At 34.2% G+C, this 24,949-nt stretch overlaps 5 protein-coding genes and 2 non-coding genes across 13 annotated transcripts; 4 read left to right on the top strand and 3 right to left on the bottom strand.

The window, feature by feature from the left end:
* Positions 1 to 206: 206 nt before the first annotated feature.
* Positions 207 to 1,775, bottom strand: srm-3 (Serpentine Receptor, class M; the record flags this gene model as incomplete). Of its 3 annotated transcripts, none has more annotated exons than NM_001268484.3 (5): positions 207 to 371; positions 421 to 576; positions 657 to 851; positions 980 to 1,163; positions 1,275 to 1,775. In NM_001268484.3, 5 exons carry the CDS (start codon positions 1,538 to 1,540, stop codon positions 267 to 269), a joined length of 906 nt encoding a protein of 301 aa, NP_001255413.1. The 3 variants fall into 3 exon arrangements, with proteins under 3 accessions (NP_001255413.1, NP_001255412.1, NP_001380225.1); NM_001268483.3 differs by having other exon boundaries at positions 267 to 371; positions 1,704 to 1,714; NM_001392372.1 differs by lacking the exons at positions 980 to 1,163; positions 1,275 to 1,775 and having other exon boundaries at positions 267 to 371; positions 657 to 674.
* A 1,108-nt stretch (positions 1,776 to 2,883) lies between these two features.
* On the top strand, positions 2,884 to 6,463 carry amph-1 (Amphiphysin). The gene is made up of 13 exons (NM_069310.6): positions 2,884 to 3,010; positions 3,060 to 3,122; positions 3,168 to 3,281; positions 3,417 to 3,533; positions 3,581 to 3,682; positions 3,731 to 3,811; positions 3,968 to 4,054; positions 4,103 to 4,201; positions 4,583 to 4,738; positions 4,788 to 4,880; positions 5,165 to 5,263; positions 5,347 to 5,412; positions 5,756 to 6,463. The coding sequence occupies exons 2-13, from the start codon at positions 3,066 to 3,068 to the stop codon at positions 6,068 to 6,070; spliced, it is 1,386 nt and encodes a 461-aa protein (NP_501711.1). The 5' UTR covers positions 2,884 to 3,010; positions 3,060 to 3,065; the 3' UTR covers positions 6,071 to 6,463.
* On the bottom strand, positions 6,457 to 7,269 carry degl-2 (DEGenerin channel-Like). The gene is made up of 3 exons (NM_001028075.3): positions 7,177 to 7,269; positions 7,029 to 7,129; positions 6,457 to 6,825 (listed from the first exon to the last, which is right to left on the bottom strand). Exons 1-3 carry the CDS (start codon positions 7,225 to 7,227, stop codon positions 6,489 to 6,491), a joined length of 489 nt encoding a protein of 162 aa, NP_001023246.2. The 5' UTR covers positions 7,228 to 7,269; the 3' UTR covers positions 6,457 to 6,488.
* Positions 7,270 to 8,731: 1,462 nt separating this feature from the next.
* del-2 (DEgenerin Like) lies at positions 8,732 to 13,852 on the top strand (the record flags this gene model as incomplete). Of its 2 annotated transcripts, NM_001268482.3 has the most annotated exons (12): positions 8,732 to 8,836; positions 10,132 to 10,196; positions 10,244 to 10,343; positions 10,539 to 10,653; positions 11,570 to 11,691; positions 11,775 to 12,126; positions 12,220 to 12,446; positions 12,584 to 12,653; positions 12,717 to 13,006; positions 13,053 to 13,203; positions 13,371 to 13,551; positions 13,604 to 13,852. In NM_001268482.3, the coding sequence occupies 11 exons, from the start codon at positions 8,754 to 8,756 to the stop codon at positions 13,545 to 13,547; spliced, it is 1,752 nt and encodes a 583-aa protein (NP_001255411.1). The 2 variants fall into 2 exon arrangements, with proteins under 2 accessions (NP_001255411.1, NP_001367239.1); NM_001380416.1 differs by lacking the exons at positions 8,732 to 8,836; positions 10,132 to 10,196; positions 10,244 to 10,343; positions 10,539 to 10,653; positions 13,604 to 13,852 and having other exon boundaries at positions 11,603 to 11,691; positions 13,371 to 13,547.
* A 204-nt stretch (positions 13,853 to 14,056) lies between these two features.
* Positions 14,057 to 14,077, top strand: 21ur-12266. The gene has a single exon (NR_056430.1).
* Positions 14,078 to 15,808: 1,731 nt separating this feature from the next.
* mca-1 (Plasma membrane calcium-transporting ATPase mca-1) lies at positions 15,809 to 24,848 on the top strand (the record flags this gene model as incomplete). Of its 4 annotated transcripts, none has more annotated exons than NM_069308.6 (10): positions 15,809 to 15,992; positions 19,439 to 19,516; positions 19,967 to 20,143; positions 20,239 to 20,520; positions 20,565 to 20,720; positions 20,776 to 22,011; positions 22,361 to 23,752; positions 23,800 to 23,941; positions 23,996 to 24,126; positions 24,175 to 24,846. In NM_069308.6, the coding sequence occupies 10 exons, from the start codon at positions 15,888 to 15,890 to the stop codon at positions 24,232 to 24,234; spliced, it is 3,759 nt and encodes a 1,252-aa protein (NP_501709.2). The 4 variants fall into 4 exon arrangements, with proteins under 4 accessions (NP_501709.2, NP_001023426.1, NP_001023427.1 ...); NM_001028255.5 differs by lacking the exon at positions 15,809 to 15,992 and adding an exon at positions 18,646 to 18,739 and having other exon boundaries at positions 24,175 to 24,847; NM_001028256.7 differs by lacking the exon at positions 15,809 to 15,992 and adding an exon at positions 19,023 to 19,205 and having other exon boundaries at positions 24,175 to 24,848.
* Positions 22,051 to 22,150, bottom strand: W09C2.13. Its single transcript, NR_056429.1, has one exon. It is a non-coding gene; the product is annotated as an Unclassified non-coding RNA W09C2.13 (non-coding RNA).
* Positions 24,849 to 24,949: the final 101 nt, after the last annotated feature.

Genomic DNA, 24,949 nt, shown 5'->3' with positions numbered 1-24,949 from the left:
AACAAATTTTAGTAACTTAAATTTTTTATTTGAAAAGAAATTTTATTGAATGAATTTTTGATTGAATTTGTAAAAAATAACTGTTTCACCAAGTTAATACCCGCAACTTTAAATGCCGTATGTTAAAATTTGTTTCGGTTCAAATTTATAAAAATGTGAAATAATTAGTTACTGTTCACAGCTGTGAGTTTTTTTTTGGTTCTTGTTTATGCAATTTATTTATTCAAACTCGATCTGTGAAATAATGCATAAATCGAAAAACTAATTTATTCCAAATTAATAACTCGGATGGATTTACTTTGGGCTTGGCTTAGTTTTGACATTGTTGATGTTTTGGAAAACTTTTTTGGAATAAGTTGATCTTGGACGTTCTGAAAACAAATATCAAGTTTTAGAAATAAAAAATGAGCCATTAAATACCTTGATCATTAGAATTACTAAAATAGGATTGATAGCTGGACACCAACAGAAAAGTAGAAGCAAATGATCTGAAAGAACTCGTCCGGCAATTCTAAAGAATGGAAGTATAACAATGATGTAGAACGGAACATGAATTGTTACAAATGGAAGTATGAACTGAAAATATAAAATCAAATTTGTCAACTTTTATTTCTTTGTTTTCTTGTAAATATTACTTTTATTATGAGCTATCATACCTGCAATAATAGCGTCATGTTTAATTGTTCCTGAGATTTTTTAGTGATCGAGCTTGCGGAAAAGCGGGTTTTCATTTGTTTTTGAATAAAAGTGTAGCACAAAATTACAATAATAATTGATATGAACATGACGATTAGAATGAAAAGTGTACATATTTGAGATAAAAGTTGAAATGTGTTCGTGTCTTCGATTGTCTGTAAATGAATCATACATTTTTTAAATTATAAAAAAAAGTTTGAATAATACTTCAACCGCATTTGAAGTTTGTGATAATATTAGTAAGTTGCTCACGAAATTTCGGCAAAATGTTTTTGAAACGTACCAATCTCACAGTAACAATCAAGAAAGCCGTGTCTCCTTGCTCGGCGATTTTTTCTAATACGAGGCTGCTTATGTGAATTTCGTAAAATGGAGGAACATATCCAAAGAAAATAAGAATAAGGGAACTGATAACAACTGCAATCGGCATTGTTGAGATTGCTTTATTAGCTTCCTTTTTTGATGATCTGTGAAAAAAATATATTCTTTCTAATAAATATTATTTTGTTGGAGTCTGAATAAACATGGTTTCAAAAATGCTGTTTTGCTAGTTTTAAATGGAATAGTTTAAAACTTACGAAGAGAGAAGATGAGCAACTTGGAGATATTGTACTGCTGGTCCATTACAAGACATAACAATAAAAGCCACAAAAAGTGATAGAAACACATCACCTACTGGTGTGGGAAAGTCAAATCCATTTTTAATTATGTATAATGATGCCATACTTTTCGAGTAAATAATTGCCTGAACCCGCGAAATATAACAGTTAGAAATATAACAGTTAATGTCATCGATGAAACTGTTATTGAAACTTTGATACATCCTTTGAGCGGTAGTTTCCATACTCAAACCTTCTTTTTTGTGTATTATGCCAAGTTATGTTTTCAATTTCAAAAATAATATCTTGAAATCTGTCTGCCTGTTTTAAAATGTTTTTTTTCTTCTTTCTAACATTTTTGCTAATGAAGAAAATAGAAATTGGAAACTGATTTTGTGCGATACTCACAAACTTCTCATTTCCTGGTTGCAATTTGATTTGAATTTGTCGACGAAGCAAACAATCGAGGAATTTATGACTCAAATTATATTGATGAAAAGTTTATTTTAGTGATTAATGAGGAATGCAAAAACTATGGAACTTTGTGTACACTTTCATGTATACACACAAGTTTATTGGTTCTTATAGTTTTTGAAAAGTTGTATACAAAACGAAACTTACTGAACTTAAAATAACAAGTTGAAAGTTTATTTGTCTCGTTGAAAATTTTACAAACAATTTTTATTAATAACGCTGCACTTAAAAAAAGCAGCTTTAACAACAACACATTTAAAATATTCTATTAGAATTCATATCCTCTAAGAAGACATGCAGTCTTTCAGCAGCTCCCTAGCGCTTCAGAATATAAATTTTAAAAAAACATTGAATTAAAAAATATGTCCAAGAAGTTATTATTTTTAAAAGTAGCTCGTTAAAATATTTCAATATAATTAGATATGTAATTTAAAAATGTGATCACTTAAATCAGGTTTCCATAGATGTTTTTATTATTTCCAGAAATGAACATGCAATCAATTGGCAAGGAATTAATTTCTTCTGTCCGGGAACATTTAAAAATAGAGTTGAATTGAACTGTCTGAAAACAAAATTAATTATGTAACCGAATAACTTATTTTTTCCTTTAAAATTAAAACTTTGTCCACTTTCTGTACAGATGTTTCAGTAATTATATAGTTTTAGATCATCTAGAAACCTTACTAGAATTTCATGGAAGAAACAGTTTTAAAATTGCAAGTTATTCTAGAACTTTGGCAATGTATTTCAGTCACAGAATAAACAAAGTGACGTCATTTTTACCAAAAAAACATTTCAAAAATAGAAAGAATCACTGGGTTCTCCCTCATTCCAAATTCAATTTTCATGTCCATAATCCATAAAAACCGCGCAGTCCATTCAACGATTGTCGTTCCAGCTGAGAGGGCGTTAATCGCTTACTCTCGGCCTCATTTTTTTAAGCAATCTATCTGCGTCTCTGACATTCCGTATTCTTTATTCATTGCACTTTTCCCCTCTTTGTCTGTTATCTCTACCCACTTTCTTCTTCTTTTTCCCAATGAATCCTCTCTATTTCTCACAGTGTGTTCATCGATTATTGGTCTTCTTTTTCCGCATTTTCTTCATTCGGTTTGTTCTGTAGATGACAAGGGTTCCACACTGTTATTGTTATCAATTGACACGTCATAGTGTGTTTTACATTCTTTTCTCTTTTTTCCTTCGTTTCCCCCATTTTATTTCATCTTTTGAAAACATTTTTTGTGAGTCGTCAACTTTCAAATTTTCTTTTCATATTTCCCAAAATTCCAGAAAGAAATGGCTGACTTGTTCAACAAACATCTGAAAAAAGCAACGAATCGTACCAAGGAAAAAGTAAATTTCCAAACCAAATTGCTTAAAAATATTTAAAGCTTTCAGCTTCTCGAAGGAATCGGAAAGGCAAAAGCAACACAAGATGAGGTATTTGATCAACATGCCGCTAATTTGAATAAACAGAGCAAATCATGTGAAAAGTTGCACAAGGACGTTAAGGTAGGCATACCAAAGTATCTCATTTGATTTTTGATTTCAACAAATGTAAGTAAAACAAAAAAAACAAAAACTCTATTTTCATGAAAGCAACTGCTTCTGGCCTACTTCTTCGGATTGAAAAACTTAAAATTTCAGAACTACTCATCTGCTCTTCGGACCCTTTTGTCAGCTGAAAAACAGTTGCGAGACACAATACGAGATGCTTATGAGCCAGAATGGCCTGATCGAGAGCATCTTACTGCTATTTTTGATGTAAGTTTCGAGAACTTTCAACGAATTCTAGATGAAAATTTATTTAGAATTTGGACATTCAAACAAATGAGCTCGAGAAGACTGTATGTGATGACTTGCCACAAACTGTTACGCAATATGTGAACCAATTTCCAGATCTTAAGAAGAAGGTTATTTTGAAATCTAGTGGGAATTTAAACAATTAAGTTAAATTTCAGATTGAAAAACGTGGCCGCAAACTTGTTGATTATGACAGTGCCAAGAACTCGTTTAACAGTGTGAAAGCGTCGAGCAAAAAGGTTTGAATTTTTATTTTTAATGCCTATAAGATAAAACTCTGTAAATTTTATATAATGTTTCTATAGATAAAAATTAATTAGTCATCAAATACTTTAATTTTTGAGAACTAGACAAAAAAAAATTTCCTAGAGTTAAACTCAAAAAATTATTTCCAGGATAATGATCCAAAACTTGCGAAAGCAACAATGGAGCTTCAAGCTGCTGAGCAAATGTACACAGAAATGAATAATGAGTTACTTGAAGTAAGACATATCGATATCTGTAATGGAACATCAATTTTCTGAATTCAGATTTTACCAGCTGTATTTGACAGTCGTATCACATTCTTCGTTGACACTCTTCAGACTCTTTTCAATGCCAACAGCGTTTATCAAACTGATGCCAGCAAGGTAAGTCAAGTTTTCAAATTACTGATCTGAAATTGTATTATTTTTTGTTTAAAAGTTAAAAAACAACATTTCTAAAAGGAAAGATTTGTAGACACGCTAATAAATTTTCAGTTTATCTACAGATAAATTGACACATTGAAACGGTGATTTTTTAACAAAATATTTTTAATTCTAATCCAAAAATGCATTTAACTTTTTTTTTAATTCAATCCTATTTTTAAAAATAATTTCGATAATAGATCAAAAAAAATTGTATATTCCTTAACAAATTTTTAGTCCAATGAAAATAAATAAAATCCTCGAAACAGTGTTTTTTCGTATACTTCGTTTACTATTAGAAAACTTTTTAAATCATCAATTTTCAAAATTGTTTAATTTTAGTTCCACAAGCAAATCGTTATGCAATTGGATAAACTGGGAGAATCAATGGACTATTTGAGAGTTGCTCGTCCTGAAGCCCGAGCTCTCACTCCAATCGACACGACGTCTCTTGCATCGAGTGATGCTCCAGCTACTCCTGACCAGAATAAATCTGATGTAAGTAACTTGTTACTTCTGCTTTTAAATAATTAATTGATATTTATAGAACTCATCTCTCCGTCAAACTCCATCTCCATCGGTTTTACCATCTCCAGTGCCGGCACCGATGGCGAAACCGAGAGAAAGTGTCGTCTCAATGGTGAGATTTTAGGTTATCTTGATGTCCTTTTAAAGACGCATCAAACCGTGTATTAGTGGAATTTTATGAAAATATAATAAGTACACAAATATATTTGATACTTGAAAAGCATGCTATTTTAAATTAAACTTTTAAATGAAGCTGTACTTGTTTTTTCCTTAAACGTTGGCTTTCAATTTTTATGTTTTTGTTGAAATATTGAAATCCTTCAATCCTATCGGCCATGTGGCTGCTAAAATCAGATAATCTAAATCTTTAAATTTAAATAATTTCAATTTTTCCAGGCCAACTCTACAAATCCATTCGATGATGACGACGCCGAACACGACAAAGAAGCGACTCCAACCGACGTTGAGGAGAAGTTTGAGGCTAAAGTCTACCCGGTAGGAAATGATTTTGGAGATGAAAACTTAGATCCTCATTTCGAAAAAAAAAAACAAGATGTAATAATGTGTGGGTTGTTCAGAAACTCAACGCTCAACAAACAGCTGCTGCCGAGCAAGCAATTGCCGCCGCAAAAAGGGAAAAGAAGGTAAGATATATAAAATAATTTGGGGGAAAAGTTCACACAAAAACAGGTGTATAAATGTACTAATGTAAAGTAATGGAATGTAAAGTGGAGTAAAACATCTAAACAATCTGGAATTCAGAAAAACATTTAAAAAAACAAACCGAGCAAAAATGAAAAATCCAACCATTATAAACGCCATTTCTCAATTGTGACGAATCTGTATTTTTGAATTTTCTTTTCAAAAATTAGAAGCTTTTTTTTTGTTTTTCTTTTGGTGTAGTTCTGACTTTTTGGTATTTTAAATCAAACCCTTACAGATTGAAACTTTAACTATTTAAATGAAAATTTTATTGATTATTTTCAGGAAGCTTCTAATCCATTCGATGACGAGGATGATGAATCAACAGAAGTAGAAGAAGCTCCAAAGAAAAAAGATCCAGAACCAACTCCAAAGCCACTTGATGGAATTACAAATGAAAAGAGAAAAACACTATACTTTGTGACTTCAACTCATAATTACAAAGCTGTCGATACAGATGAACTGAGTTTTGAACAAGGTGTGCAGATTAAGGTAATTGAAGCAAATGAAGATGATCAATTGGATGATGGATGGAGACTTGGAGAACTTGAAGATGGAAAGAGAGGTGTTTTTCCGGAGAATTTCACAAAGAAGGTGTAGCACTTTGTTGAATATTAGAATTCAAGGCATTTTGTTTTTATGACGAATTTCATTTTATTTATCCTACTTACATAACATTCAAACATATAACTGGATTCCAAGATTTTGCTGTACAATAATATATATTCAGTTGAAAATTTTAAGATCCTTATAACTTTATATTGCCTACTCCATCGAGATAATGCTAAAATTTTTTTTTTCGTGTTCTAGCTTCTCCCAAACCGTTGTGATTCATTTATAATACGTTTCCTTCCTTCAATGATATAAGTTGACAGTAGTTGCATTTTACTTTAGCTTCCAACAGATTGTCTCCTCGCTTGTGCCTTTCTCATCCATCTTCCCTCCTCTTTTGTATTTTTATTTAAACACCGAAGTATTTAAATCATTTTTCTTATTCAACAGTTTTATTACAAAACAATTAGCTTAAGCTACCATCAGCAGATGCTTGATAAACAGTGAGTAATGCATTCAATTCGGGAACATTGACCATTTCACTCAACTTGTATGGGTTAGTGTTACAGAAAGTAATAGATGGAAATGGTTCAGAATCCAATCCAGTATTCAAGTTTACGACTACATTAAATGCAAGATAAGATGCTGCAATTGAGTAGAACATGTAGACAAATGCAACTGCACTGACAATCAAAATGATACTCCAAACGATGATCGCAATTACTGTATGAGCTTGTGCCATATGCGGTACGCCGTGGATTGTTGCAGTCTCTCCCCAATTTTTCAGATGGTTTTTGAATTGACTGAAATAACCCAATTTTGTAATCAAGAATTAAATCTAAAGTTGAACTTTATTATACAACATCCGTAATTCTAGCCCGGAGCAAAATAGTGAACTAAAAGCCGCCCGGACAGAACATATTGAAACTTCCCACACACTTTATTACTGCATTAATCATCTTGACAGGAAAGACATTAAATTGGTTATCTAGTTTTTTGTACTTACATCCATCTGGTATCAGGGGTTTCGTCATGAAGCTTGTCTTGCTCGATGTCACTAACAATGGCCTTCATCTCGTTGTCATCGAGATCGGAATCAAATTCATCCTTTTAAGATTTCAATTAACAAATTGGAGTTAAATTATTAAACTTACGGATAAAGAATCTTTACGTTTTCGAAGACCTTCGCTGGATGGTAAAGCCATTTTGACCGGAACAGAAAAGTGAAGAATTAGAAATGGATTTCCGAAAATGAAGTGTGAAAAAAGTGTGAAACTCAAAAGTGAGAAGATTTGGTGTCCAACGGATACCATTTTTAAATGACTTTACATAGTGGAACAAAAGAAAAGTGCTCAAAAATGTTTGAAAAAATCTTATGATGCACGGCGGTTTGATTTTCAAACTCTATTTGGTGCATGCAAATTACTGTGCAGTAATTAATAAACAAAATCCTAGTTTTCACATCTAACGATTCGGAATCTGTAAAATAAAGTAAAAGAGGACATCACAAAACATTTTTTATAGAATCAGTGCAAGGAAAAGCGTATTATTTCACTTGCGCTAGATCTGAAAAAAATACTGTCAAAAATGACAATTATGATGTTTTACTTATCATAATTTTGGATGTTGGCCATAAACCATTTTCTCCGATTTTTTAATTGGAGTATGTTTCATTTAGTTTCATTTAAACATTGTAGTGGAATTTTTCGCGTTGTGTGACTGCGGAAACAATGCTTGAATAATTCATTCGTATTGGTAAAGTACAACAGAGAAAAAGGGCATATTTCAGAACGCACATTGAGCGTGCTTCAAGAAAATAGTATCTCAACAGATTCCTATTTTTACATGAGATAGAATTGTTATTTAAGATATTTTAGATCGTTCCTCTCGATACATGAGAGCCTAGGTCTCAAAACAAAATATGAACTATAACAAAAAAAATCAAATTTCATTGTCAAAATACAAATACAATTTCAAATACAAGCTCACCGGTATAAACAACCCTACACAAGAGCAAGCGAGAAGATTCAGAAAATCTTAAGTTCAGCGTTCGCTGGTATTGTGTTTACCTGGTCATGGATTCTTTGTAACTAGTTAGGATTGAAAATTACAGTATTCGCTTTCAACTCAACAATTTATTTGGATTTCCACAAGATCCAATGCCATTTCCATCTCCATTCTTTCCATTTTGTCATAAATCGTGCATTCACGCACACCTTCCTTCCGCTTTCATGACGATTCCGCGTAGAAGAGTAAAAGAAAAGAGAGGAGCTTCCCATTCTTCGCCTGCTCAACAACATATGAATATGTCACCAAAATTTATATTCCACCTTCGTCTCTTTTTCCCTTTTCCTCTCCTACAACTCCATCTTTCTACTTGCACATTCATTTGAGTAATGCACCTGTCTGAGCTCTAATTGTATGCGTCTCCTTGTTTTTCAGTGATATTTTCAGTTTTTGTTCATCGCTTCCGACTACATCCAATTTGGGTTAGCCGTGCCGAAGAAAAGGAAATTGCACTTTGAAACCGATCCTTCACCTGCTTTCCTCATAATCTCTATGTCTCTTATTCTTTCATTATCTCTCACTGCCTGCTTATCCTTGTTTCCACTTGTGTTCGGCTATAGCTTCCTGCAAGGGAAACCTTATAATTATTCAATCACTTTTCTCCTCCTCTTCTCGCTAAAATTCTCATTGCAACATTATTTCAGATGCTCTCGTAGAACATCAAATGTTCTGCTTTCTGCAGTTACCGTACCATCCAAACAGTTCTGTACACATTTCAACAATAGATAGGATTACTAATAGTGGACGGTGAGTTGATGATGATTAAAGAAAGTATTAAGAGGATTAGTAAAGTATGAAAAGTTGGATTATATCTATTTTAATGTAAAAAATCATTTTTTGTTGCAAGCTTATAATTTTTTGTTGTTAAACTTTTTTTCAGGGAACCCTTAAAAATTACTAGATGTCAATCAAAAATAATTTCGTAAGAAAATATACCAAAAAACTAATAGTGGGATGCGCAGGTTTTTTCGCTTAATAAAAAAATGTTTCAAAAATTTAAAAAAATATGTGTTAGAATGGTCAAAATTATATCTTTTTTTCTATTAATTTTGGTATCACAAGATTGAAAAAAACGTTGTCAATCTTTTGAATAATTTTATAATGTTGAAAACTATGTAGTTCAATACAAGTAAAAATACTAGACTAGTATTGGAAATACGGTACCCTAGTCGAGAAGAAACCCGCGTAAGAAGGCATTTGAAAAATTACTTCTTTCTACAATATGTGCATTGAACTTGGAAGAAGAATAATACTAAATGTTAATATTGCACTTGTTTAGAACAACGTCGCGGAGCGATGAAGCAAGCATTTGCAGCTCGCCAAATTTTCATAAATAAACTTTTAGTTTTTAACACATGTAAAGTATAACATGTTTATTTGAAACGTAACTTTTGCTTTGCTTAATACTCTTAGAATTAATATTATAAAACGGAAAATAATCTTGCAGCCCTTTTGTTTTGTTCCTTGATTGCACCACCGGTGACCTCAAAGATTTTTCATGTACTAATGAAAATGTAAAAATTTATAGAAGCGCTTAAATTCATTCAGGTTATTTATTTCCAAAGTTTGAATTGTAATGCTCATAAAATTTTTTCATTTTTTTTTGTGAAGCTGAAATTTGACTGTTAAGCTGAAATTTAAGACGCAACATCCCCAACAAAAAATTTTGATTTTAAATATTTTTATATTTTTCAAATATTTATCCTTTTTTTACATTCTTACCGTAATTTAAAAAAATTTGAAAGGTGAATTACAGAAAAACGTTATTACTTTTACAGCAAGAGACCCCATTTGTATCTCCACATCCAAATTCTCTAGATAATTTTTCGTTTTTTCTGACTATAAAAATACTTCATTTTTCATCCACATCTAGCTTCGTAATTTATAATTCATTGAGCTGACACTTTTTGGGCTCGAGTTATCTGCAAAAGATACCTCCTTAAAAAACTGAGTTAATATTCCAAAATTTCAATTGAAAATTTTCATTTCCGGAGACAGCCCGTCCCAAGTTGTTGTCACTAATCCCTTCTTCTATTTTTCAGGTTATATCAGTATTATTCCGCAGAGATGACGGCAGAAGTTATTGATTTTACTAAAAGAAATTTAGGTGAGTTTTATTGTGTGTGAGATAAATTGTTCCAATTTATTTTCCAGAAGAAGCAATGAATCATAATGAACGACGATTATTGTTTCGGCGAAGTCGTAGTGAACCAATGACATTGACTAATGAAAATATCACAATGACTAGTAGAACGTAAGTTTTTAAACTTTAAATGATAAAATGTTCTATTTCTGAAATTTTTTAATGATTGTCTCTAATTAGTCGTTTAAATTTTGCAGATGTTTTTCTCTAAGGTTCGTAATTTTTTTCGAAATCAGTTTAATTTAAGATTAATTAGAGATTAATTAATGAAATTTTCGGATCTTTTTTATTCGAATTATATTCCAGGGATCCGGAATGGAATATGACAGTCGATTCAATATCAATTCAATCTTCATTTGCTGAATATCAACATCGACGTAAAGAGAGACTCAAAAAGCAAGAAGCACACAAAACGTCAGAGGTAGGTGTCAAGAAGCCATAATTTTTGTGAGGCTCATGAGAAATATCTGGAAAGAAAGGGAAACGAGTGACGTGTTTCTGTGTGGTTCCAATAGGATCCTCGGAAAGTGTTCTTTCTTGCTTTCTTCCAATTTTAGAGTAATTTACATTATTTGTTATCACAAAATTTTAAACTACTTTTTATTTCGGTTCCAATGGGTCCGTAAAAATGTTTTTTAACTGAAAAATGGGTAAAAATCATATTGTTCTCTTTTTTAAAACACATTTTGCTTCTCCAGCTATTTATTTTACTGTTTTAAAAACTCTTTTTGAAAAAGAAATTTCAGATAAAACCATTTCCTTCAAATCGAGAGATCTGCACCTAATTTTTGTGATGCACCATGATCTTTTCACATTTAAGACTAGCAATAAGCTCAAACATTTAGTTTCCAAAAATTTCATATTACTGTAATTTTTCAATCCGTTATTTATCTAAAAACAACGCTTGAATGCGTTTAGATAAAGCTCTCATTTCTCTTTTCTATTTTTTTTTATTTGAATGGTTTCCATGGCAACATTCTCTCCTAATTGTAATGCTGACGATACCTAGCCAGGTGGCAGATGCAAACAAATTTTGACAGGAGGGGCAACCTCTTCCTATTTCTTCTTTTACATCATTTGGAGCTTATTTTCTCTTCTATGCTCACGAACGGAAATTGACTTTTTGCAAAGATATAGTATTTCATATTGAAGTTCATTTTTAAGGTTTAATTTTATTTTGAACATTCTAAGTTACGTAATTGTGACACATCAATAAAACACAATTCAGAAAGTTGTACTTGAGTTTTCAACTTGACACATTTTTCTTTAAACTTAAAATATTCAATTTTTTAAATTTTTAAAATATTTTTTATATTATTTTGTTTGAGCATTTTCAGATTTCTCTGTCAAGTGGACCATCTGAACTTGCAATGAAAGGGCACACAGATTTTGATGCAGCAATTGAATTTTTGGACAATAAAATGCCATCAACTTTATCTTTAACCGATAGTGATAATAGGTAAATATTTAATCTACAAGTTTACGTTTTCTGCTGTACCCCACTAAAAGATATTACGTTTTTATTTATATTGGATTTTTCAGTCATTCTTCAAACGATATCACCTCTAGTCAAGCAAAAGAAATTAGTTATGAAGATGAAATGAGACTTTTTATTGAAAAAACTGGGCATCTTGTGACAAATGTGTTTGCGGATCCATTTGACTCTGATGAACGGAAGAGTAGAACAGAGATGTGGGTTGAAGCATCAACTGAAAATTTGGCTGAGGGTGGAACAACTAGCGATGATGTACCAACAGAAAAAGAGTTGGAACTGGACATGGAAAACAATGATATACTGGCAGAGAGTGTTGTGGGAACTGGGACGGGTGAATTGAATGACGAAAAGGATGAAGAAACGGTGCCTGTTGGTCTAATACCACCAGTTGCTCGTCAGGTAACAAATTTTCATGCTGATAAAGAATATAAAACCGAATGAATGGAAAAATTCTGTTTTTTCTTGATACTTTGAAAAAAGTTCATTTTTCAGAGCACCGAAGACTCAATATTATCATCCAATGTCACGGTGAACAGTCTATTGAAATCAAAACTTACAATCAACCTGAAAGAAGCATCAGAGGCACTAAGTGAAATTGATATTGCGGATGTTGACAGATTTTGGGATTATTTATACGAAAAAGATGATATCCAGAAATTTTCGGATGAATTGATTTATCCCATTAAAATGGAAATTCCGTCAACTTCTAGTAGTGAAAGGTAAATATTTTTTAGATTGAAACATTTTACAGAATTTTTTTTGTACTTTCAAAAGTCTTGCGATCCTTTTGAGATATGCTACTTTTAGTGTTAAACAATTAAGTTGTAAATGTAATTGTTGAATATTCGATTTGAAGGTCAATTGGAATTGCGTTGTCTCCTATCAAATTGGATTTTGCCGGAATTCATGTTCAGAAGACTGGGAAGGTATATTTCTTTATTTCTTTTTAAATTTTTAAATTTAAAATGTATAAAACTATACATTTTCAGATTGAAAAGCATATCAAAATGAACTCAAACGAAGAGAAAGATCGAGAGTTAGATGAGCCTCTGGAAATCACAGATCAAACTGTTGAAACCAGATTTTTTGAGTTGGAAACTACTAAAAATCTTGAAAAAATTAATAGAGGAACCACTACTTCGGAACACGGAAACATTCTTATTAAAACAACTGCATCACAAACTCCAGTGTCACAAGAAGTTGTACAACTGGTCAACTACGAACCAATTAATTTCACGAAAGCTCAAAGCGACAGAAATTTTGATGAAAAGGAAAATATGTGAGCAAACTAAACTGAAATGCAATTGAATTTGATTCGTTTTCAGGATCCGTGCATTTTCTTTTAAATTGTCTGAAAGTTTCTATAAGGACCTTAAAATTTTGGTAGTTGAAAGAGATCGAGCGAAGGAAGCTATGGACATTTTGCCAGCAAAAACGATGAAAGAATTGAGCGAAGAGTGTAATTATTATCAAACGGTCAGTTAGTTAATTTTATTATGTTTGAAATAGAACCCAAAAATTGTCATTTTTATTTTCAAAGTCAACGTTTTGGTAAAATAATATGATTCCAATAAAAAGTCTCTGGTTTAGAATTTAAACGAAAACGTTCTGTAGCTTCAGTGCTAGAACCATTTTGATTTCAGCGGTACCGTGTGAGAATCGAACAGAATAAAGAAAAATTAGATCGTCGAATTGAAGAAGTTTGGAAGAAACTCCTAAAAATGCCGATTGAATCTCAAGAAGTTATTGATTTTATCAGTGTAGCTCACAGTGAGCTCTTGACTTTGAATGCCAGAAGAAACTTGCCTGACAATATGTGATCAAGTGAGTCTCAACTTTTTCCGTTTCAATATTAAAATTTTGAGTTTATTTTCAGATTGCCTACATGAATAAAATGTTGTTTGTGAATAACCCATTGCTATCAACAAATACATATCGAATATCAAAATAGAAGAACAAAACAAAAACGACGATGCAAATTTTAATTCATGTGATAAACCCATTTTCTTTCGTTTATTTTTCTTTAAAAATGATCTTTCAACAAGTTTAAGTTGTATTGTGGTAATAGTTATGAATTGGTTTTCAAGTTCAATTTCATAAAATTTGTTAATTTGGGCGAATATAATTTTCAAAAGGTTTGATTTGAACATTCTCGGGACTGAACAAATTAAGCGGTAAAAATGACAAAAATTGTGAATAAAAGTTTTTTTTAATGAATCGATTTTATTTTAACTTTCGGTGTTAGTTTGAAAACAGTTTTAGTTTTTATTTCAAGAAAAATCACTGTTTCAGCTTATAGACTTGTCTCTTGGTATGATCAAGCGTTTACTGATTCGTCTATAGTAATGGAATGTCAGAATTTTTATTTATGAAATTCTGTTTTTTTCACTACCATTTTCTTAACTTTAGATCATAGTAGTGAACAATATTTGGTGAAAACGGTTTTTGCTCGGTTATTTTATTGCATTCTTGTTAAAGCATCATTGTTCAGAATTTAAAAACAATAAATGCTTAGATACTTTATACGCCATTTTGTTCCAAGTGAGTTGTGAAATAGTTTCCATTTTTCACAAATTTGTTTCCCTTTGCAGAATTTTATTTCAGATTTTGAATTACCAAAGAAAAAAACTGTTTAAAAATCAAAAATGGTAACCCGAAACATCGAATTTAGAATTTTGGATGCAAATCAATTTTTTTGAACGAATTTTTCAAACAGTTTCGAAATTCAAATTCGAACTTTTAATATTTTCTTGGTCATTTACAATACTCCAAAAACTTTTCCATCAATATCAGACCTGAAAAGTGAGAAGAATATTTTGACCTACTCCTCCACACAATGAGTAAAAACACCGCGTTTATTAACGAAGTGAGGTTTTTGATCTAGAGTTCAAACTAAATTTCGTTTCTTTAGATTGGCGGTACAAGGTAGTATCTCGGACTGCTTGCAACAGTTTTTCAATTTGAATGCAATTTTTATTTTTATTTCTTGATCTAATAGTAAATGAGATTCTGAAACAGGAATACAGTTGCTAACGTGAAATCACTGAAATATTAAGGACTTTTCGTGCATTTGTGTTTGAATCAGGATGCGTCAAATGTCCTATTAGATCCACATGGTATTCACATGTCTTCTTATCCACCTTGTCCCCTCCTGACACATCTAGCTGTAAATCAGCTGTAAACGCTATGACGTATGCAACTAAGCACCAGATGGTAGGAATCGATAACTCGCATTGTTCTTCGATGTCATTTCATTCTTGTTATTTTCTCTGACAACACATTCTGCTCTTTTCCCGCAATTTCTCTCTTGTTTCATCGCCATTTTCGTTTTTTTTTTCATCCGTATTTTCCATTGATCTCTATGAAATTCAAAAGTTTTCCACTCGATTCTACGACTTTGCCGCAGTGCGCCGTGCCGACAAAAATTTTAATTTTTGTGCAGATTAACCAGAACTCGTGCTCTCGAAAGTACATTGGAAAAGTGGGAATCGTTGACGGTATGCAAATTTTAAGAGAATTGGTTGGAATTAGCATTTTCCGTCCGAATTTAGTGTACTGTAACGCCTGGTTTTTATATAAATACACCCATGATGGGACATAACTTCAGTTTTCTAGTTTTGTTCACTTTTTAAAAGTTTTTTTTTCAACAGCATAAATATTAAAACCTAAAAAAAACCTTAAACAAAATGTATCACACTTTTCAAAGCATAACATTTAGATCTAGTAAAATTTATATTTTATCTGTGGCTGTTTTTTAGATTTTGTAAATTTTCTGAATCATCATTATAATCAGTTATTTCATTTTTTAATTTCCCCAAAAATAATTTGGCTTCTGTCCGAAAGTTCTTACCACGCGTGGCACTGTTCGTCAAATATCACGTTTCTCCCCTTCCGCCAGCAATAATTCTTTCCGTTATAAACAAAATCACATTCTCGTGTCGATCCATCAAATTGAATACAAAATTTGACCTTCCGATCCTAACCAATTTCTACCTACCGCCTCTCGTTTTGACTTCGGTGCAATTTGCGTTCATCCTGTTTTTGTTTGAGGATATTTTCCATCCAACCCCTTTTTTTGCAGGGAAAAGGCTCATCGGCACGTCACCGATCGCCTCTATCCAAAGTCTTCGAAGCTGTCGACAATTGAATCGTCTCGTGGAATGCAAAAGAGCCAAAATGTGACCGCAGTAACGGAAACAAATGGTGTGGCGGCAGCACTGGGCGGCCACCACACCTCTCCTGATACTAACGCAGGAAAGACCAAGGTAAGACAAAAATTTAAATAAGTTTTATATGAACTTCCATAAAAGGTTAAAAAGCATACTTATTATTATGTTCCTTTAGGCAGGCGTAACATGTCTTGAATGTGACTTAAATTGGCATAGGTTATAATTCGAGCAGGATAATTATTTTCCGGTAAAGTAGGATTAGATCTTTCACGACCAGCTCTGCTAGTGTGTTATTCTATGCGTTGAAATTCAATTTTTGATTCAAGAAATAAATGCTAACGTAAAGATGGCGTCTGGACCAACGGCGATACCTATAATTAAGATTGCAGTTAACTTTTGGTGAACGTTTTAGGATAAGGTTTCTTGCAAAATGAAAGCTGAAACGCATGAAATCTGTTATATTTTCCATCCGTAGTTGAGAATTCAACTAGTATCAACAAAAACAAATCCAGCTCGGGCGACATACGGAAATGATTTTTTGTTAATTTCATTTATTGATATCTTTGAAACTTTACAACTTCCTCTTAACTATGATAACGTCTTCGAAAGGTCTCATAGAGTACTTAGTGTAATACGATTTTTCCCCCTTTGTACCTGTGCCCGCAACAATGAAACAGACATTGCGATGGGTCAGCCAGTTGTGAAAATTTCACTTTTACAGAAAAGTGATGATATGCTTTACTATGATTCGTAACTGTGGTAACTATCTACAAACACGCGGATATCCAGAAAGTTTCACGTGATGAACAGGTGTATGAGTATTTGATTGATGATGCAGGAAAAGGAGGGTGTCAACGAAAATAGGAATATGATAGAATATAAGGGAACAATTGTTATGAGTCATAGTGTTTACTTATTTATCAACCATAAATATCACTAAAATAGTAAAATGATCATATGATATAATTACTAGAAAACTAGTTCTCCATGGCGGATGGAGCGAGTGCTTAAAAAGTCGGAGCTCCAAAACCAAATAAAAAAAAATCATTGTCAGGGAAAGTAATCTTGTTGAATCGTTTTTAGCACTTACACATAGTTAGGCGATAGTTTTCTAATCCAAAAATGCCAGGAAAATTCCAAAATTTCATATCTAACTTTCTCAGCATTCAGACTTTCAGGAGTAGAACAGTGTTTCTAGTTCCACTTCATTAATTCGAACTTTGACCACTCAAAAAAAAACGTGGAAAATCGTTTGTTCCACTGGTTGCCACCATAATTTAAAAGTTCATAGCGTACGCCTTTTTTTACAAAACTGGATAATGGGTAGTTGCTGTTAGACAAACAGTTTCAAAAGGCCTCAAAAAACAGTTAAACAAAATATGAAATTTTCTGGATTCGACAAGAATAGTAACGAACAGACAGTTGAAAAAATTGGTCAGTGGTATATTAGGAGATGAGGTGTTGCGCAAAAGAAGAAGCAACGGTTTGATAAGAAGTAGTGTGATAAGGAAGATATCATATCAGGGGGTCCTTCCGTCCATCCGTCCTCACGTCCCCTTCTCGAATCTGGCGTCGTCACGGCCTTCGTTGACCGAATGGGGCGGAAGCATTCAAAAAGAAAAAAGATGAAGAATCTTTGGGTAAATACGTCTATTGTTGCACGTCAGGCGCTCTCTTAACTCTCTGACCACGATTCGAAGATAGTTTAGGACCCAAAATGACTGATTGACATATCGAAGTCTTCGTCTTCTCCATTTCCATCGGTTGTTGTACATGTGAATATATTGTAGAAAGAGAGCGGAGGCGCGAGTGATAAGAGGAGGGGCCACCGCCCCGACAATAGTGTTGAAAGAAGACGTTGAAGAAAATGTAGAAGTAGATGAAGACATCGTCCTATGATCAATCGACTCTCTTTTCGATCCGCTCATTCTTTTCCTCTTTGAAGCGTCCCCACACAGTCAGTTCGGTTTTCGTTTCGAACAGGACTGTGATGATACAAGGAGGCGAGGAACGAAGTGATGATAAGCTAGTAGGCAGATTTGATAATCTGATAACCGAAATATGATGGCTTTTTGTGTAGTTCTCATCGCGATATTTTCTCTCCTTATTTATGTATCTACCCAGTTAGCTCTAACTTTCAACTCATAAATGAATATAAATTATAAAACTCAATAAAGGAATTTCCCACCTTCACTGTTCCCAATCAATGCACTTGATATATTTTTATTTATCCTCATACATCCTAGACATTCTGATAATTTACCTTCACTTCTATACCAATTTGAAAATTAAATATTTTCTTGTTTAACCTTGTTTATCTTCGAATGTAGGTCTAAACCTAATAAGTATTCACCTTAACTTTCACCTTTATCTGCTTTCTATAATACTAGTCGAATCTCTTAGGTTATTATTCAATAAACCCGATTAGTAATACATTTTCTAGCGAGAAAGTTTTATTTTTAAGATCAACTAGTTCCATACGTCACTTTTGAATCTAGCCTAACTTTTGATCTTTTCTCTTGAACCGTATGACTTTTTTGAACCTTTCATCGTTCTTTAGTCTAATCATTGCGTCCGTTGCTTGAACAACGTGATCTCCATGAGTATGATCTACTAAATTTTATTTTTATCTATTGGAAAAAGTTTGTTTAAAAGTTTGTTGAACACATCTCTTCTTTCATAATTTTCCGGTGATCCCAGTTTCTTCCGTTTTTATTTAATATCCGTTTTTCATAGTTTTTAATCAAAGGTTCTGCTTCCTACTCCTGCACAAGTTTCCCAAATAAGTGGAAAATCCAGAAAGGAAACTGATGAGATTGAGAAGAGGTCATACCTACGATGAGGTAACTGAAATTTTAACAAACTTCTATTTTTAGCTTTATCAAACGATTTCAAACATCAGTGAAAATTTGATCTTTCAAATAACACCGTCGTTATCTCGAAAAAAATAAACAATGACGAATTTAAGTGAACTCAAAAAACAAAATAAGGAGAACGCGCAAATTTCAAAGAAATTAGAAATATCCGCATGACCTTTATTATGAGAAACTGACCAACTGTCTGTCCCGTGTGTTTTCTCTGACCGTCTGTTAGGCGAAAACTTTGTTCATTTTGGAAGTAACCTACTGAATCACGGTCACATCATTATTTCTCAAATGCGTCTATGTTTCTATCCATTGATTTTTAGCGGGTCTTATAGTTGTGACAAATATAATGCCAATTATTGCTATAATTCTAGTTGTTTGTTTTATTGGACGTCTTATTGTCTACTTTTGGAAGCGTGAGCCGAAAGGCGAAAATGGCAAAAAGGTTTGATTCATTTATAGATTGAAACAGTATTTTTTGAATCAAAATTTGGAGGATAAGATAATTTAACTCTTCAATCAAAATCTTCCGTTTCACAGTTCTAATTAGTTTTAAAACTAGAGATTGGTTTAGGTCAAACTTGAAATAGTTAAGATCATTTAATGTTTTGAATATCCACAAAGAACTAAAATTGCTTTTAACACATCTTGTTCCCTTCATACAACTATATTTTTCAGGATGCAAAAGAATTTGGCTGCAGTCTTGGCGACCTTCGCGGACTCATGGAGGCTCGCGGAGCTGAGGCGATAGTTCGGGTTAGTGTTTTGATTTTCATAATATTTATATACAAAACAATCTAATTTGATATCGAAATACACTATTTCAAATCGAAAGTTCATTCTGACATCTCCTACCAGAAATTTGTTAATTTGTTCTTTAACAGTCTACACACGTCATTCTGATTTGTGACACTTTATCTCTCGTGCCTCTTTTTCATTTTTTTCATCCATTTTTTCTCAATATTTATTATTTTCCCACCGGCTGACCAACTGATACAATGCAATAAAAATCAAGTTGGCTGTGGCCTTTAAGAGGATGAAACAATGAAAAGAATTGGCTGGAAAGTTTCGAGTGACCTATAAACTTCTTATTTGAAATGATATGTATAATGATAAACAGATTGTGTAATAATCAGCTGATGATGTTGAGAAAGAAACAAGAAACAAAAACTGACCTCAAACTTCAATAAAACTTCAAAATTTCAGCTGTCCACAGAACACGAAGGCGTCGAGGGATTGTGCAAGAAATTGAAGACTGACTCGTTGGTTGGTCTCAATGGTGAACAAGCAGATCTCGATCGACGACGACATGTCTACGGAGCCAATACTATTCCACCAGCCAAAAGTAAAGGATTCGTGCGGCTCGTTTTGGATGCATGCAAGGTTTGTTTTAGAGAATCAGATCATAAATTTAATTTTTAAACAATTGAAAATACATAGTGAAGCTAATGTGATTAAATTATTTTTATTTATTTCAGGACCCGACTCTTGTTATCCTGGTACTTTCCGGCTTCATCAATTTAGCTCTATCATTCTACGAACCGACATCGGCGGCCGAAGACGCAACTCAACACCTTGTCAACGCGACGACGGCGGCAATTCTTGCCAATGGAACCTTTATGTCAACCACCGAAGCACCATCTGAAGGTCATGGAACTGCATGGATTGAAGGAGTTGCTATTCTTCTCTGTGTTATTGTCGTCGTGCTGGTCACCGCTGTCAACGATTATTCGAAAGAACGACAGTTTAGAAGTTTGCAGGTTTGTTGCTGACTCTTTTAAAGTTATAAATATTTAAATTTCAGGAAAAGATTGAAACTGGCCAAAAGTTCTCTGTTATTCGTAATGGGGAGGCTATTGATGTCCCCGTCTCTGATCTGGTAGTCGGTGACATTGCACGTGTCAAATATGGTGATCTTCTTCCTGCCGATGGATTTTTGATTCAGAGTAATGATTTGAAGGTTAGTAGTTTTTAAGTTCATAAAAAAACTTGAACTTCATCAAAAATATTTTCAGATCGATGAATCATCCCTCACTGGAGAATCAGATCACATCAAAAAGAGCATTGAATCCGATCCAGTTCTCCTTTCGGGAACATATGCTATGGAAGGTTCCGGAAAAATGCTCATCACTGCCGTAGGAGTCAACTCACAAACTGGTATTATCATGACTCTTCTCGGGGCTGGAAAAGCTGGAATCGGAGATGATGACTCTACATCAACATCTTCAAGTTCTTCTTCATCATCTAGTTCATCCGGAAGTTCGTCTAACGGAAGCTCTGACAGCTCAAAATCTGGCGATGACGACTTGACAGCCAAATCAGTTCTGCAAGCTAAACTTTCCAAGTTGGCCCTTCAAATCATCTATTGTGGAACTACAATTGCCATCATTGCACTTATCGTCTTGGTCACTCGATTCTGTCTTGACCACTATGTTTTTGAAAAGAACGAGTTCTCACTGGTCGATATTCAAATGTTCGTCAAGTTCTTCATTATTGCTGTTACCATCTTGGTCATTTCCATACCTGAAGGTCTTCCATTAGCTATTGCTCTTGCTCTTACTTACTCTGTCAGAAAAATGATGCACGATAACAACTTGGTCCGTCACTTGGATGCATGTGAGACTATGGGAAATGCTACTTCAATTTGCTCTGACAAAACTGGAACTCTCACTACCAACCGAATGACTGTTGTTCAATCATACATCAACGGAAACCATTACACCAGTCAAGAAGCTCAACCACATGGAGCCAACCTTCCAGGAAGCACTGGCCCAATTCTTATGGAGGCTATCTCAGTCAACTGTGCCTATAACTCAATGATTGTGGAGCCAACAAAAGCTGGAGAGCAAATTCAGCAACTTGGAAACAAGACCGAATGTGGTCTTCTAGGATTTGTAAACCGTCTTGGAGGTGACTATGCTGCCATCAGAAAGAAGTTCCCAGAACATGACCTCACCAAGGTCTACACTTTCAACTCTTCTCGTAAATGCATGATGACTGTTGTGCCATATGCCGAGAATGGCCAGAATATCGGATACCGTGTCTATTGCAAAGGAGCCTCTGAGATTGTGCTCGGCAGATGTACATACTTGATCGGTTCTGACGGAAAGCCACATCAGCTTACTGGTGATCGATTGAAGGAGATTACATCTACTATCATTCATGAGATGGCTAACAGTGGTCTGAGAACTATCTGTGTTGCTTATAAGACAATCATCAAGAAGGGAACAAGAGATGTGGAGAAGACTGAGGTAATTATTATTTGTTTACAACACTTAGAAACCCCTTCATTCTTATCAATTCTTAGAAAGTACCGAAGACCCACTTCGTCAATTATAATCTCTGAAACATTAGGTACATTATGGTTACGCTAGTATTTTCCACTTTAGTCACAATATGAGACTAAAAATCAGAGAATCATCACATTAAAAGTTATGATTATCAACACTAGATCTTCCTTTCTCCATGTCTTGTCAATAGATATTTCCTTACGTTCTTCATTCGCCGAAACAGGATGTCTTCTGTCTTTCTGATCTATTTTTTCCCGCCCTTTCATTTCAAACTTTGGCTTTTTACCAATATCAATTTCGCTTTTTGCAGATCGAATTCGCCGAAGACTCTGATATCGATTGGGATGACGAGGATGCCATGTACCAAAACTTCACCGGAATTGCTATTTGCGGAATTCAAGATCCAGTTCGACCAGAGGTACCAGTCGCAATTTCAAAATGCAAAAAAGCTGGAATCACTGTAAGAATGGTTACTGGTGATAACATCATGACCGCCAGAGCAATTGCAATGTCCTGTAAAATCTTGGAACCCGGAGAGGACTTTCTGGCTCTTGAAGGAAAGGAATTCAATGAGAGAATCCGCGACGAAAATGGAAAAGTCTCTCAGGCAAAACTTGATGAAATCTGGCCACGTCTTCGTGTGTTGGCTCGTGCTCAACCTGCTGATAAGTACACTCTTGTTAAGGGAATTATCGACTCAAAAGCTACTCCACAAAGAGAAATTGTTGCTGTAACTGGAGATGGTACAAATGATGGTCCAGCTTTGAAGAAGGCTGATGTTGGATTCGCTATGGGAATTGCTGGAACTGACGTTGCAAAGGAAGCTTCTGATATTATTTTGACTGATGATAATTTCACTTCAATTGTTAAAGCAGTTATGTGGGGAAGAAATGTGTACGATTCCATCTCCAAGTTCTTGCAATTCCAACTCACTGTCAATGTCGTCGCTGTCATCACTGCCTTCGTTGGAGCTGTCACAGTGTCTGATTCACCATTGAAGGCAGTTCACATGCTTTGGATTAATCTTATCATGGACACTCTTGCTTCATTGGCCCTCGCAACTGAACAGCCAACTGATGAACTACTCGAAAGAAAACCATACGGTCGCAAGAAGTCGCTCATCTCAAGAACAATGGTCAAGAATATTCTTTGTCATGCTCTTTACCAACTTATCATTATCTTTGTCATCTTCTTCTACGGAGACACCATCTTTGGAATCAAGACAGGACTCTATGCACCACTCTTCGCTCCACCATCACAACATTTCACTTTGGTTTTCAATGCATTCGTTATGATGACTGTCTTCAATGAGATCAATGCTCGTAAGGTTCACGGAGAGCGTAACGTGTTTAAAGGATTGGCATCTAACCGAGTTTTCTGTGTCATTTGGGTTACAACATTCATTGCTCAAATCATTATTGTTCAATTCGGAGGTGCCTGGTTCTCAACTGCTCCACTTACGCTTCAACAATGGATTGTATGCCTCGTTCTTGGATTCTCAACTCTTATCTGGGGACAAATTGTGGCAACTATCCCATCAAAGAAGCTACCAAAGGCCTGGAAAGTTGGAAAGGGAGAAGTTCAACCAGCCAATCTTCACATCAATGGAGACTACAATGTCCGTGCTCGTTCCCGTGCGGTTACTCTTCGCAGATCTGGAAAGTCACTCTGGGTTAGAGGAATGTTCATTATTGGAAACCATGTAAGATTTTTGTTTAAATCTAAAACCATTTTCAACATTATTTTTAGCTCCGCGTTCTTCGTGCTTTCGGAATGGAAAAGAGTGAAAAGGCTGCCTTCGGACGTACTGCTCCAGCAATGACGGCTGAAGCTGCTGAACGCTGGCGTGCCAGTTACCGCAAGTACCGTCACCAGAAACATCAAGAGAAGAGTAAGTTTGAGATATCGAGCTATGATTGAGCAAACTTATAACCTTTGTTTTCAGAAGCCACCGCGGAAACTGCTGAATCTGTGAAATCTGCCGACTGGGCCAAGGAACAGAAGGAAAAGAAGAAGACGTTCAAACAGATCAAACAGGTTGCACGTGGAAAGAGTCTTGACAAGGATTCTAAGAAGGTTTGTAGTACAGAATTAGAACTGCCGAATTTAAAAATAAATTTTCAGCATCACAAGAAGAGGAAGGATCAGACAAATGTCGATATGGAAGACATTGAACTCAATTAGATTACCTCGTAGTTTTGTAGACATCATCATTATCATCCACCTCTAGATGCTTTCATTGGCTCCCGCTCGTCAGCTTCTAACCTATATCTCCACCCCCATCACTTTAAAACTTTTCTTAATACTGAAACAGAAAACATTTCTCCCTCAAATTGTGCTGTAAAATGTGTGTAAAAGCGTGTAGAAACATGACCAAACATATCCTCCAAATGTTTTTCTCTGGGTCTTCTATCCGGTTTTTTGATAACTGGATGGAAAATCGTAGAAGCTATTTGTCTCATATTCCATTGTTTATATATTCGAATGCGTTTTCATTTTTTGTTGTTATAGCATCTAAAAGTAAAACTTTATCGTTTCGATGAGCCCCCATCAATTTTCTTGCAAAACATTTAGCGCTTCAGCTAAAGGTGCAGCTCCTCTTTCATTTCCACTCTAATTACCCCCCGCTTTTTCTTAACTTTCAGACATTTTCACTTTCTCTCTCTCGTGACCACAGTTGTATAATTTATCTCTCTGTGTCTCTGCTCTCTCACACTCACTCAAACTTATGAAAAAATGACGTATAGGGTATATATACCCCATGAACAACAGGCGAAAATAAAATGAATTCAATTGATTTTTGTTCACACTTTGAGGAAAGTCTACACATATTATACAGTCAATGATAAATAACAATCAATTCCATAAAAATTAAAGCATGCAACATTATATTTCAAGC

This window comes from Caenorhabditis elegans, chromosome IV, assembly GCF_000002985.6.
Source record: "Caenorhabditis elegans chromosome IV".
In the NCBI taxonomy this organism is placed as follows: domain Eukaryota; kingdom Metazoa; phylum Nematoda; class Chromadorea; order Rhabditida; family Rhabditidae; genus Caenorhabditis; species Caenorhabditis elegans.
The sequence above is the reverse complement of the archived record's forward strand: the minus strand, read 5'-3'. Positions and strand labels throughout refer to the sequence as shown.